This window comes from Micromys minutus, assembly GCF_963924665.1.
Source record: "Micromys minutus genome assembly, chromosome: 1".
Classification (NCBI taxonomy): Eukaryota; Metazoa; Chordata; class Mammalia; order Rodentia; family Muridae; genus Micromys; species Micromys minutus.
This window is the reverse complement of record NC_137969.1, coordinates 85,677,459-85,689,971: the sequence shown is the minus strand read 5'-3', so window position 1 is coordinate 85,689,971 and position 12,513 is coordinate 85,677,459. Positions and strand designations below refer to the sequence as shown.

The 12,513-nt window shown below is 42.6% G+C and overlaps 1 protein-coding gene across 1 annotated transcript in view; it reads left to right on the top strand.

The window, feature by feature from the left end:
• Window positions 1-9,237: 9,237 nt before the first annotated feature.
• STX6 (syntaxin 6) overlaps window positions 9,238-12,513 on the top strand; it is a 45,633-nt gene continuing 42,357 nt past the window's right edge. The window contains exon 1 of the mRNA XM_080916587.1: window positions 9,238-9,425. Within this exon, the coding sequence (XP_080772713.1) occupies window positions 9,391-9,425 (35 nt within the window). The 5' untranslated portion in view covers window positions 9,238-9,390. The remainder of the gene's footprint in view (window positions 9,426-12,513) is intronic.

The following is a 12,513-nucleotide window of genomic DNA, read 5'->3' as shown; positions in this document are numbered from 1 at the left end:
AATCTCGAAATGCACCATAGCCAGGCATCTTCCACTTTAAAAGAAATCTGCCGTGTATTCCATAGGACTGTTGAAAGACTCGGTGAGGTTGTTTATAACGCACAAAGAGGGGATGGGAGAGTCAAACATCTTGGCTTCCTTCAGTGGTAAGTTGAGTGATGGCCCACTCTTAAAGCTCAGAACCTGTAAATACAACACACTTTATATGGCATAAAGAACTTTGCAGGTTCGGTGGATTTACAGATGGAGAGATGATCCTGGACCATCTGGCAGAACCAATATAATCACGAGGGTCCCTATTACAGGAAGGCAGAGGGTCATAATCTGAGAAGGAGCTGTGACAACAGATGCATTGCTGAAGTGGGTGTGAGCCAAGGCGTGCAGGTGGCCCCTGGGCCTGGAATGGGAAAGTTACAGACCCTATCCCAGGACTTCTAGAAAGAACATATGCATCAAAACTTGCTTTTTGTGTTTGTTGTTGGTTTTCTGTTTTGTTTTGTTTTTTCCCCCATGAGGCCTGTCTTCAGAACAGTGGCCTCCTAAATTACTGGAGAGAAAGTGTACATTGTTTGCAGTCATAATTTTTGCTTTTTATGAGAATGGAAAACATTTAGGTATGTCTTCCTTTCCTAACAAAAGGCTAAAAGAAGTTATTTGATGACCACTCCTCAGATGCTTGTATCTCTTTTTTCTTTTCCTTGCTCTTTTGTTTTTTTCCCTTGGTTATTCATCTGGCAAATACAGGTTACTCTGTGCCCCTCCCAGAGACCCCATTACTGCTCAGTGATGGCTTGCATTCCATACCAATGCATTTGTTCCTTGGTTTTTTTTCTCCTGTTAATAACGTGTCACAAAAAAAAAAAAAAAAAAATCATACTGTGCTTAAAAAGGAAGCATGAAATGAGTACGTAGCTAAAACCACTTCATCTAATTGCAAATTGTGAAGAGTGAGAAGTCAGTGAGTACCATTCCTGATATATTTTAACATGTTTCTTTGGTGATTCTGTTGTGGATATGTGTGTAAGTATATGTATGTGAGGTTCTCTAATTCTAGTTTGTGAATTATTTCTCAAATTTTTATTTGCCAAAACAAGTATACATATTAATGGTATAACTTTACAAGTACTTATATTTTCCCCCTTTTTTATTTTTGAGATTATAAATTGATGACATCATTTCTTCCTTCCTTTTACTCTCTCCAAACTCTCCCATATACCCCTCCTTGCTCTCTTTCAAGTTCATTGCCTTTTTATTTTTAAAACTAGTTGTTATCATATATATGTATATATATTCTTAAATATAACTTGTTCAATATATACACCTGTATATATGTTTTCAGGACTGTTTGGCAATGGACAACCAATTTGTGTGTTCGTTCCTGGGGAAGACCACCTTTCCCATTTCAGGCTGCCCACACTTTGTGTAAGGTTGAGACTTCATGGCCTTTTCTCCAACAAGTTTGACAAGTTTATTGGTGTTATCCTGGTGAGCTCACCTTTGGGCAGTTGTTTGAATGACAATGGCACAGCAGGCGCTTATATTTGCTTAGTCCCTAGTTTGTGACCTGTTTAAGAAGAACTAGAAGGATTAGAAGGTGTGGCCTTATTGGAGGAGTATGTCACATGTCATGTGGTGGAGGAGTGGGGGGTGGGGGTGGAGGGTCAGGAGATGGGGGAGTGGGGGGAAGGGGGTGGGGGAGTGGGTGGGTGAGGGGGTGCTTTGAAGTTTCAAAAGTTTCTGCCAGCCTCTCTTCCTGCTGCCTGTGGATCTGGCTTTAAAGCTTGTATTTTCAGTGGTTTAGGTGCATATTTGACCACCTGACCTTTTTAGTAAAGATGTTCACTTGTCATGACATACTTTTTAACATTTCTAACGGCCATCGAGCAAACATTCCATAGATTACTCATCACTTTTTAGTGTCTAACATATAAGCTGATTGACATTGTCCATGCTCATTTTAAGGCAGTATATAGAAGGCAAGAGCAGACATGTTGATGACAGCCAAAGAGTGGAAAGAAAACACAACCAGATGGCTCAGAGGTGAGAGCCATGCTTCCTGCTCTTCCAGAGGACCCAGGTTCAGTTCTCAACACCCACATGGCAGCTCACAACCTTCTGTAACTCTAATTCCAAGACATCTAACTCCCTTGTTTGACCTAAAAGGGCTCTTGTACGCCCATGGTGCATATTAATGCATGCAGGCAAACACATACACAAAACAAACAAAAACAATCTTTTTTAAGCTTGCAATGATTAGTACAAGTATAATGTCTCATACTCATAGAGCCCTTTCCTTCTTCAGCTTCTTTTACAAAATAAACAGCCTAGTTAAAAATAGACCAAGGATTTGAACAGGCCAAAAGAAGAATATACAAATGGTCACAAAACACACGAAAAGATTCTCTGTGCCATTAACTGTTAGGGAAATGAAAGTCATAACCATATAAGACATCACCTGACACCCATTGGGTTGGATGCTATTTAAGCAGACCAGAAAATAACAAGTGTTAGTGAGGAGCCCTTGTGAACTACTAGTGTGAGTATGAAAAGGTAAAGTCACTATGAAAACAGTCCTTCCAAATGTTTAAAAACAACAATAATAATTACTATATAATACAGCAGTTCAACTTTTAGTATTTATTCAAAATAGTCAAAGTCAGGGTCTTGAGTAAGTATTTATACATTGTGCTCCAAGCATCACTATTCACAGACACCAAAGGTGGAAGCAAGCAACCCAACTGTCCCATGATGGGTGAATGGACAAAGAAAAAATAGCAGCCGAGAATTATCCAGCTTTACAAGTGAAATTCTGCAAAGCACTGTGGCACACATGAACCTTGAAGTCACAGCAGGACAGATTCTGTCTGAGTCTGCTCATCTGAGGAACCAAGGGCAGCCACATTCATGGACATAGGAGAAGGACGGTTGATGTCAGACTGGAGGAAGGGGACAATGGGGAGTTGTTTCATGGACAGAAGATGAAAATATTTCTGGTGTATGGGTGTACCACTCTACATTTTAACATGACTGAAAGAAGCTAGGGCTTTATCACAAAGCATGAGGACCACCACATTTGAATCCTAGAACACATGTGACAATACTAGATGTGGTGGCATGGGCTTCTGATCCCAGAGCTGAGGCGGCAGAAGTGGGAAGATCCCTGGAGCCTGAAGATCCCTGGAGCCTGCTAGCCTACTCTAATTGGCAAGGTCTGAGCTGAGAGACCCTGTTTCAGAAAAAACGGTCAACAGTACCTATGACACCAGGTTGTCTATTGGTCTCTATGTACCCTTGCACACACTGTCTATCGGTCTCTATGTACCCTTGCACACACTGTCTAGCAGTCTCTATGTACCCTTGCACACACTGTCTATTGGTCTCTATGTACCCTTGCACACACTGTCTAGCAGTCTCTAGGCCTCTATGTGCATTTGTGTACACACACACACACATACACAAGGATCATTAAACACAGAAAAAACATGCACACTCATGTTAAGATTATAGGTATTTTACCACAATTAAAAAAAAACGTACTAAAAAGTGAGTTTGGATGGTCTATGGTATCTCATACTTTGCATAATGTGTTCATGTATGTGTCTATTAGATTCTTTACAGCAACTTACACTGGAGCAGGATGAATGTTATGACTTCCCTTTGAGAGTAGAAGAGATTCCTTGTAGGAGTAGGGATTTTGTAAACCAGCTCAACAGGAATGGGGATGTTTTAAAGAGACATTTGTGCCCCTCCCTTTGGCTCTCAGACTATGGAAACAATGGTTCCCCAGAAATAGGAATTTCCTCTGGAATCTCATGCTGGGAGAAGGAGATTGAAGCCTGGTACCAGGCAGAGGACAAACTTTCTTTAGTTTTGGTTTTTGTTTTAAGAGAGAGGGTTTCCTCATGTAGTCCTGGCTGTTCTGGAACTTTTTCTAGACCAGGCTGGTCTCAACCCCAGAGATTTGCCTGCCTCTGCCTCCCAAGTGCTGGGATTAAAGGTGCCTCTTCCCAAGACTTTTGTTTTGGTTCTTCTCAAAGGAAAAACTTTGTTTCCAAGAACGAGATCTCACATGGTCTGACAACTTATCAGAGTGAATGCTGGGCTAGACTATACTTTGAAGGTGACTGCTTAGCTATGCACATCTCTGGCCCTGTATTTAAACCTTGATGCAGGCATCCATGGTTATGAGCTATGATGTGATCTCCTCTGGTCCTCATCCCCACCAGCTCTGGGGCTCTGACACCTGTGACCTACTTTTTGCATCATCATATCTTCATTTCTACACAACTGTCTTGCAGGACCCGTGTGAACTCTCAGTACCATCCTCTCTCCTAGCTTTGGAGACCCAGTCAGGGACTAGTGTTTCCCCAGGAAGCTTGCTCAATGAAGCAATGGAAAATGAAGTTGGCACATTAACCTCCCTCAGCAACCTGAACAGAATTTTAGTGACAGGGTTGTTTAAATTCTAACAAATAAATACACCCTTATACCCTACACCTTATCAAAATACAGAATATTTCTAGCAACCTAGAAAGTTTGCTGCTTGACCCCTACTCATTGAATTTTTTTTTACAATTTATAGGAAATGTGTAAGAAATCTTGGTTGTTTATGAGAGGGGTTGGGCAAGAGTGGGAGTGTGGGAGAAGGTGGTTATTTGCTGAGCATTGCTCCTGAGCTATTGTTTCTCACCTCAGACCTGGGCCCTGCTGAATGGGAGGGGGACAGAAAAACACAGAAAACAAAGAAATAACTTCCTCTGTTTCTCACATTTAGCTGAAACTTCCCTTTCCTTGGATAGTGGAGGCCAAGTTCTAGTTTGAGAGCAGATAAAGGAAGGTGCCACAGTAAAGAAAAGGATATCCCATACCTATGTGCTCCCTGAATCCACCACAATTTCCAGTATTGACCTTTTTATATCCTAATTATTAGGCTTCTGTAAGCATGTGTGCTCTATCCTCTGTTCCTACCTGTAAAACTCCTATATCTTTGTGATTCAATTAATAAATCCATGAGCTGAAAAACACTAGCCCTTGAGATAGATGGTGATGACATTAATATAACAAACACCCAGACCCTCCAAGAGTTTACAGTTTAGTGGGAAAAACCAAAATATATGAATCTAATATCCTAAACCAGGTTGTCCTCTGAAGTCTCTTTCCTTAAAAAAGAAAGAAAGAAAGAAAAGCTTTTATTAGCATATATTAGACATTCTTTGTTTCATTGTGGCATTTTCATATATGCATATAATGTGCTTTGATCATAATCTTCTCTCCCATTAGTCTCTTTTGTCCCCTACTTCCATTGACTGCCTCATTTTTCCAAACAGTAGAAGTTTCTTTAATTAAAAAACTTATGTATATGAGTACACCGTAGGTGTATTCAGACACACCAGAAGAGAGCATCAGATCCCATTACAGATAGGTTGTGAGCCACCATGTGGTTGCTGGGAATTGAACTCAGGACCTTTAAAAGAGCAGTCAGTGCTCTTAACCACTTAGGTACCTCTCTAGCCCAGGAGTTTTTTTCTTGGAATGCAACCAACTACTACTCATTGACAGCTCCAAATGCTGCCAGCCTTCTCCCTGGTCCTCTTCTTCCTCTTTTTACCAACTTCTCCTCATCAGGAACCAACAATGTCTACCTCTGTGGTCTTCAGAGCTCTTATCAAGTGAATTTCCCCTCTATGTCCTCATTTCCAAAATCCTGGCTCTTGATCTTTTTGTCCATCTTCTGCACTGTGACCTTCTAGCCACTGCAACATCTGACTCAAAGCCTTAGTTACTTTTCTATTGCTGTGAAGATCACAACCAAGGCAACTTATAAAAGGATGCATTTAGTGTGGGGCCCACAGTTTCAGAGGATAGTAGGGCTCATGGTCATGTTGGGGAACATGATGGCAGGCATGTTAACATGGGCTGGAGCACTAACTGAGAACTTAGATGTTGACACAACAACCATAAAGGGGAGAGGGAAAGGGGGAGAAAGAGGGAGGGGAGGTGGAGGGAAAGAGACAGAGACAGACAGAGACAGAGACAGAGAGACAGAGAACACACTAACTGGGAATAACTTGGACTTTTGAAACTTTAAGGTCCACACACCTCTTCCAACAAAGGCCATACTACTTAATCCTTCCCAAACAGTTCTATCAACTGGAGAACAAGCATTCAGACATATGATCATACCTGGGCCATTATTATTCAGTCTGGCCCAGCTATTTCTCTGAGTTCCTAGGCTTACAGGACAGAATACAGAGTACTCAACATTCCCAACCACCTAGCCCTGCCCACCTGCAGCCTTAGCCTTCTGAGGCAGGATTGAGAGACAAGGAAAGTGAATTGAACATTCAAAGAAGACTCTCTTTGCCCTGAGCTCTAATTTACCTTTCCTGCTGCCAAAATCAAGAAATTGCATACAAACAATAAAGAGAAACTGCCTACAGAGATGAAGTGTTTTCTTAGGAAACATCTCAAGGCTGATGTTAAAAAACAGTAAATGAACGAGTTTATTAACTTTAATTTTGTTAATTTGAGTTTTACATGTGTGTGTATTTGTATGTGTGTGTGTATGTGTACACTTATGCATGCACGTAGCACAATGTAAATGTGGAGGTCAGAGGACATTTTGCAAGAATCTGTTCTCTCCTTCCATCATGTGGACTCTGGGGGTTGAATTTAAGACTTCAGGCTTGGTGGCAAACACCTTTACTCAATAATTAATCCCACTGACTTCAGTGAACTATTCTTACATAGAACAGAATGTTTGTAATTCCGAGTTTTTACCTTATTGGTAGGCATCTCTATCCTTAAATCTAAGATTTAATGTGTGTGTGTGTGTGTGTGTGTGTGTTTGTGTGTGTGTGTGTATGTGTGTGCATGTTAATATAATGAATGCCAGAAAAGAGAATTAGATTCTTCGGAGCTGGAGTTAACAGGCAGTTGTGAGCTGTCCAACGTAGGTACTGAAATCTGAATTTCCATTCTTAGTAATAGTAAGTGCTCTTAACCACTGAGCCATCTCTTCAGACCCCTAACCTCTAATCTAAATAATGCATGCCATAAAAGCACCTTGTAACTTCATTTACTACAAAAAAAGTCCTTTCAAAAAGCTAACCAGCTCATATACCTACTTAACTTTTAAACTTTAATTTAGATTTTGCATAATCTTTAAATCCTGTGTTTTACATCCTTAGAGAAGTTCAAATTTCCAAAAGCTACAAAATCAATCACAGACATCTAAGTGTTGAGGAGACCACATTCATGACTCGAGATTGTGCCTGCCCTTTTTCTATACAACTTGCTTTCTAAATACTTAATAAATGTATTAACTTGACTTCACTATAGTTTATTCTGAAAATCTTTCTGTGATATTGTCAAGATTGTGGGCACACCTGAGTGGAGGTCTGTAATGCCCAAGGGAATCACTGTAGCCACAGTATTGGGTTGTATCTCCCTGCTGCTACTGACCTCTCTGCTCTGACTTGAGAGGCTGCCCTACTTGTCTACATCACTGAACCCTTCTGCCTTTAGTCACTGTTTCCAAGCCTCCCAGCCCTCAGCCCTAACACCCACAACACACACTGGTATCTCAGCTCTGTTATCTAGGCTGTGCATTTCTCTGGTTACCTGTGCCCTCTCTCAATATCTGGAACTGAATACTCCTCTCCACAGGTCTGGGAGCTTCTCGAAGACTAGAGTATTCTGAGAGTCCTTAATGCCTTGAACAGAGGGAAAAAAAGCTCAGGTGTACCAGACTTTGTCCCAAATCTTGTATACTGTAGAAGAAAGATGTTACTATGGTATCTATCTATAGTAAGGACAGTGAACAGTTAAGAGCCTTGATCAACACTGCTCCTGGGAATGGCAGAGCTGAGGTTTGACGCTTAAGGATCGGGCTCCAAGTGTAGATTATAATCCCTGGGCTCATCTGCCCTTCCGCTTACACTACTGATGAACATTTTTTCTCTCCCCATTTCAGTGTGTAGGTTACCAAAGCCTGCAACTCTTCCCACAGCTCCTCTTCTCCATACCTACCAATCACTCAGGAATCCAGAGAAGCTTGTAATTTTTGTCTTTTGCTCATTGTTTCTCTTCACCGTCCTTCTTCCTTCATGTTTTCTTGCTGTCCTCTAAACAACAGCTTTCTTCAGGGGTCCCCAATAGCACTCTTCTTCCTTTGGAGTCTCAGAGTTCACCTAACAACTCAAGAGCTAGATGGTGTTTACATTCCACTATCCCCCACCCCACAGCCTGGTTGTCCCAGAATTAGCTCATTAGATCAGATTGGCCTCAGACTCCTAGAGATCCACCTGCCTCTACCCCTTGTGTGCCACCCCCACCTGGCTTATTTACATCTTAAAAAGGAGGAACCGAATGAGGGACTGCAGGTTCAAGGGATTTGTTTGATGCAAGCTCCAAGGAGATGAGAGACGTTGGACAGGTCACTTAACTCAGTCACAGCTCATTCATAAAATGAAGATAATAACAGGAATTACCCGTGAGAGCTCAACACTCAGTAAGTGCTCAGTGATTATCAATAATCATAGATCACATTCCTCATCCATGAAAGCTATGCATAGTGTGTCTAGTTGTGCTGCATAAAATGCTTTCTGGGTGTTTTGGAATCATAGTTGAGAGGAAGTTACCCAACCTGGCTCCTTCTTTGCTTTCAGAACTAACTTTAAAAGATAATACGTTTGGGGGAGAAATGCCCAAGATCTGTGGATCTGTGTGTCTGGCGCTGTGTGACCCTGTAAGGAAAGACTGAAGTCTCTAACAAAATAGAAAGAGTAAGAACATCCTCCAAAAGAGGATTGAGGATGTTTTTATAGCCTTACACACTACAAGACCTAAGACCTTACCATAAACAGACCATTTAAGAATACTTTAGTGCAAGACAATGATTAGATAAGCATATAAATCACGGGGAGTTAAAAACAAGTATTTAAAGTAGAGGAAAGGTTTATGCAAACCACACACAGCAACAGCTTTCTTAAAAACCCCATTGCCTTCTTCCAGCCGCAGAAGACCGCCCCCACCATCCAGAGCCCCGCCTCTTGGACCTAGTGACGCAGCCTAGACCCCGCCCCTCTCCGGCGCAGTGCCTGGACGATTTGAGTCACGTGAGCTTGAGTGCGGAAGTGAGGCTGCGGTACGCGTCCATGATTGGTCGTAGCGACGGTCTTGGGGGCGGGGCCAGACGCCGGAGGTGCCGGGGGAGGAGGCTGCCGGGGGGCCGGCTTGGAGTGGGATTCGACCGGCGGCGCTGACCGAGTGCTGGACCGACGGCTGTCGGGCACCCGGGTCTGCGCGCACCGCTGCTCCGGGTCGCCCCGGCCGAGGCGCCGGCCACGGTAGACCTCAGGGAGGGCTCGGGCTACCGGGCTGGGCGCCATGTCCATGGAGGACCCCTTCTTTGTAGTGAAAGGGTGAGTGTGGGCCGAGGACTCCCGCCTCAGAGGGAGGGGAGGGAAATCGAGGCAGGGCGGCACAGCCTCTGCTCCGACACCGTACGTTGTTCGGGACTGGGCCCCTGGGCTCCCACTATCGGCCCGCACCGCCACTTCCTCGGGGTCGCGCGCCGCAGGTGGGGAGTGACGCGCCGGAGCCGGCGGACAGCATCTGGGCAGGAAAAGGGAAATGGCCCTCTTGGAGTGGGCGTGCGCGGGGGCGATCTCCATTGTGGAGTCGTGGAACTAGCTTGGGACGGCCACCCGCAGCTTGCCTGGTGGCGTCGAGCGGGTGCGGGGGCCGGGTGCGGGAGGACGCGCGCTTTCCCCGGGGAGGAAAAGTCCTCCAGGCCCGGTGCTGATGTTGGAAGGAAAACAATATGCAATCAGCCAAACCAAACTTTCCGAGGCTTTCTGTGAACCACCGGGATTTTCCCACCGAGTCGAAGGAAATGAGTGTTTCTATTGAACTCCTCGGTTTCGTCCTGGGTGTTAGGTTAAACTCACTCCACATTCTGCCTTTTTCTGAAGCCTATTGCCCTCTTTTTGTGACAGAACTGTCCTGACTCCATCTTTGTCTGTCAGGAGATGGAAACATCGGTTGCACTTTGTTGTATCAACTTTGTAGCCATTACACAAATGCAAGAAAGCGCAATTATGATGTCGCAACTTATTTCTAATAACGTGTCAGCTTTATGCTTTGAATGTCAGAGAAATGTCAAAAATTTTAGAACTGTGAAGTTAAGACACAGTAAGTTCTACTGACTGCCAAGGGTTCCTTGCTTCTAACTAGTTGCTACTTGCATCTTATTTGTGTAGTGGTAGAAGCTGACCATTTGTGTGGGTGTTCATATTTAAGGGTCCTGGGAAACTTAAAATGGTGTTTTAAATGAGGTATTTTATTATCCATCCCATAGTGTGTACAGTCAATGTACAGTCAAATATATTATGACTTTTTTTTTCTTGGCTTTTTGAGACAGGTTTTGTGTGTGTGTGTGTGTGTTTGTGTAACCCTGGTTACTCTAGGCTGGACTTGAACTCACTGAGATCTGCCTGCCTCTGCTTCCTGAGTGCTGGGATTAAAGACCAGCTTGGCTAAGACTGTGTCTACATTCCCGTAAAAGGGTTTTCCTTTCACCTTGCTTTACTCTAGATGGGGACTAGGAAGGTGTATATTTAACAGTGAAATTTACCTACCTGGCAGATGTGTTCTTTATTACGGTATTGATTTAGTTTTTAGTTAATTTTGTTTTTAAATTTAGAGCAAGAGTTGTATACTTTTCCCTTGAAGGGAAGGGTTTTCTTGTTTTTTTTTTTTTTGTTTTTTTTTTTTGTTTTTTTTTTTTGTTTTTTTTTTGTCTTATTTTGTGTGAGGGTGAGTGAATGCTCTGGCATACATGTGGAAATCAGAGGACAACTTTTAGGATTCCCTTCTCATCTTACACTGTGTGGGTCTCAAGGATCTAAGTCAAGTCTCAGGCCTGGTGGTAGGCACGTTTGTCTGATAAGCCATCTTACCAGCCCCAGAATTGGAGTTTTTAACATTCAAGTTGCAAAGGTTATCTATAGATATCAGAGATAACCAGCAAATTTCTGTGTTTGCCTTTGAGGGAAAAATTGGAAAGTTCTTCATTGCTCAGCCATATTGGTATTTTCCCCTGAGAGTCTGCCAGAACTTCCTTACTGATTAGGTACTTAATACTACTGTTTTAAAGCACAGTCCTAGGTCACATGTTGCAATAGAAAAGTCAAGCCAGCCATCTCATTGTCTCCAGATGAGTGACAGCACATCTATGCATATCCTTTTATTAACAGTACTGAGGGCCACTGAGATATCTTGGTTTGCAGCCAAGCCTGATGGCCAGAATTTGATCCCCATAACCCAAATGCAGGAATTTACACACACACACACACACACACACACACACAGTTTACAAAGCAAGATTATTGAAAATGCATCTCAATGTAGAAAAAGTAAAGGTGTCTCAAATGTGACTCTGAAACAAGGTGTTTCTAGTGTAATCAGTGGAACTAAGCAGATACAGCAGGTGATCAGTAAGTGGAGAAGTGCTTCCTACAGCTGATGTACTTCAGGTGTCCAGAGAAAAGACGGTGCCTTAGGAATTGTTATGGGGGGAGACTGTTGGAGCAGAGATGTTTTGAAGGTAGCAGAATTCAGACAATTTAGGCCTTTATCTCCTGTCTAGGGACTAAGGAAAGAGACTTGTGTTAATGTTCCTGCTTCTGTTTTATTTCTTCTGCCTTTCGATGTATTAGCTTAAAACATTAGCAGAAGCAGGAGGTGGTGACACAGGTCTTTCATCCCATCACTGCAAAGGCAGAGGTAGGCAGCTAGCCTGGTCTAACAGAGTGAGTTCCAGGACAGCCAGGGCTACAAACAAACAAAAAAAGAGCCGAAATATAATGCAAATTCCATTTTCTTTTTGTTCTTCCTTTATGTTTTGGTGGCTAAGACTCTTGATCTTCTGACCATATCTCTGTCTCTGATTGCTAGACTTAAGATAATGCATCATCATTTTACATTTCCTGCTACCTTAAAACAAAGTGAAGGTAATTTGATATCTTTGTTGGTAGATTTGAAAATAATACTACCTGCTATGGGTTTTGCATTTTGTTTGTTTTGTTTTTGATTTAGGGTCTTGTTGTATAGAACTTGCTGACTTGGTAATTGCAGTAGTGGAGGGTAGCCTTAAACTTAGCAGTCATTCCTCAGCCTCCTGAGTGCTGACATAGGCATGCACTTGATTGGCTTCAACATGCAGTTAAATATTATTTGTATAAAGTCTTCAAAATGTGTTGTTTTAAACTTCTACCATTTCAATTTGGATGTTAAAACTTTGATTATATTGTCCTGTAATTAGAATCCTTACAGTTCAAAAGATATATTCAGAATCTAGGGTGATAGGGGACATTTATAATACCAGCACCTGGAAGTCGGAGGCAGAAGGAACAGGTGTTCAGAAGCTAGCTAGCTTCATAATGAGTTTGAGGTTAGCCTGGGCTACATAAGATCCTATTTCAAAGAAGAAAGAGAAGAAAAGAGAAG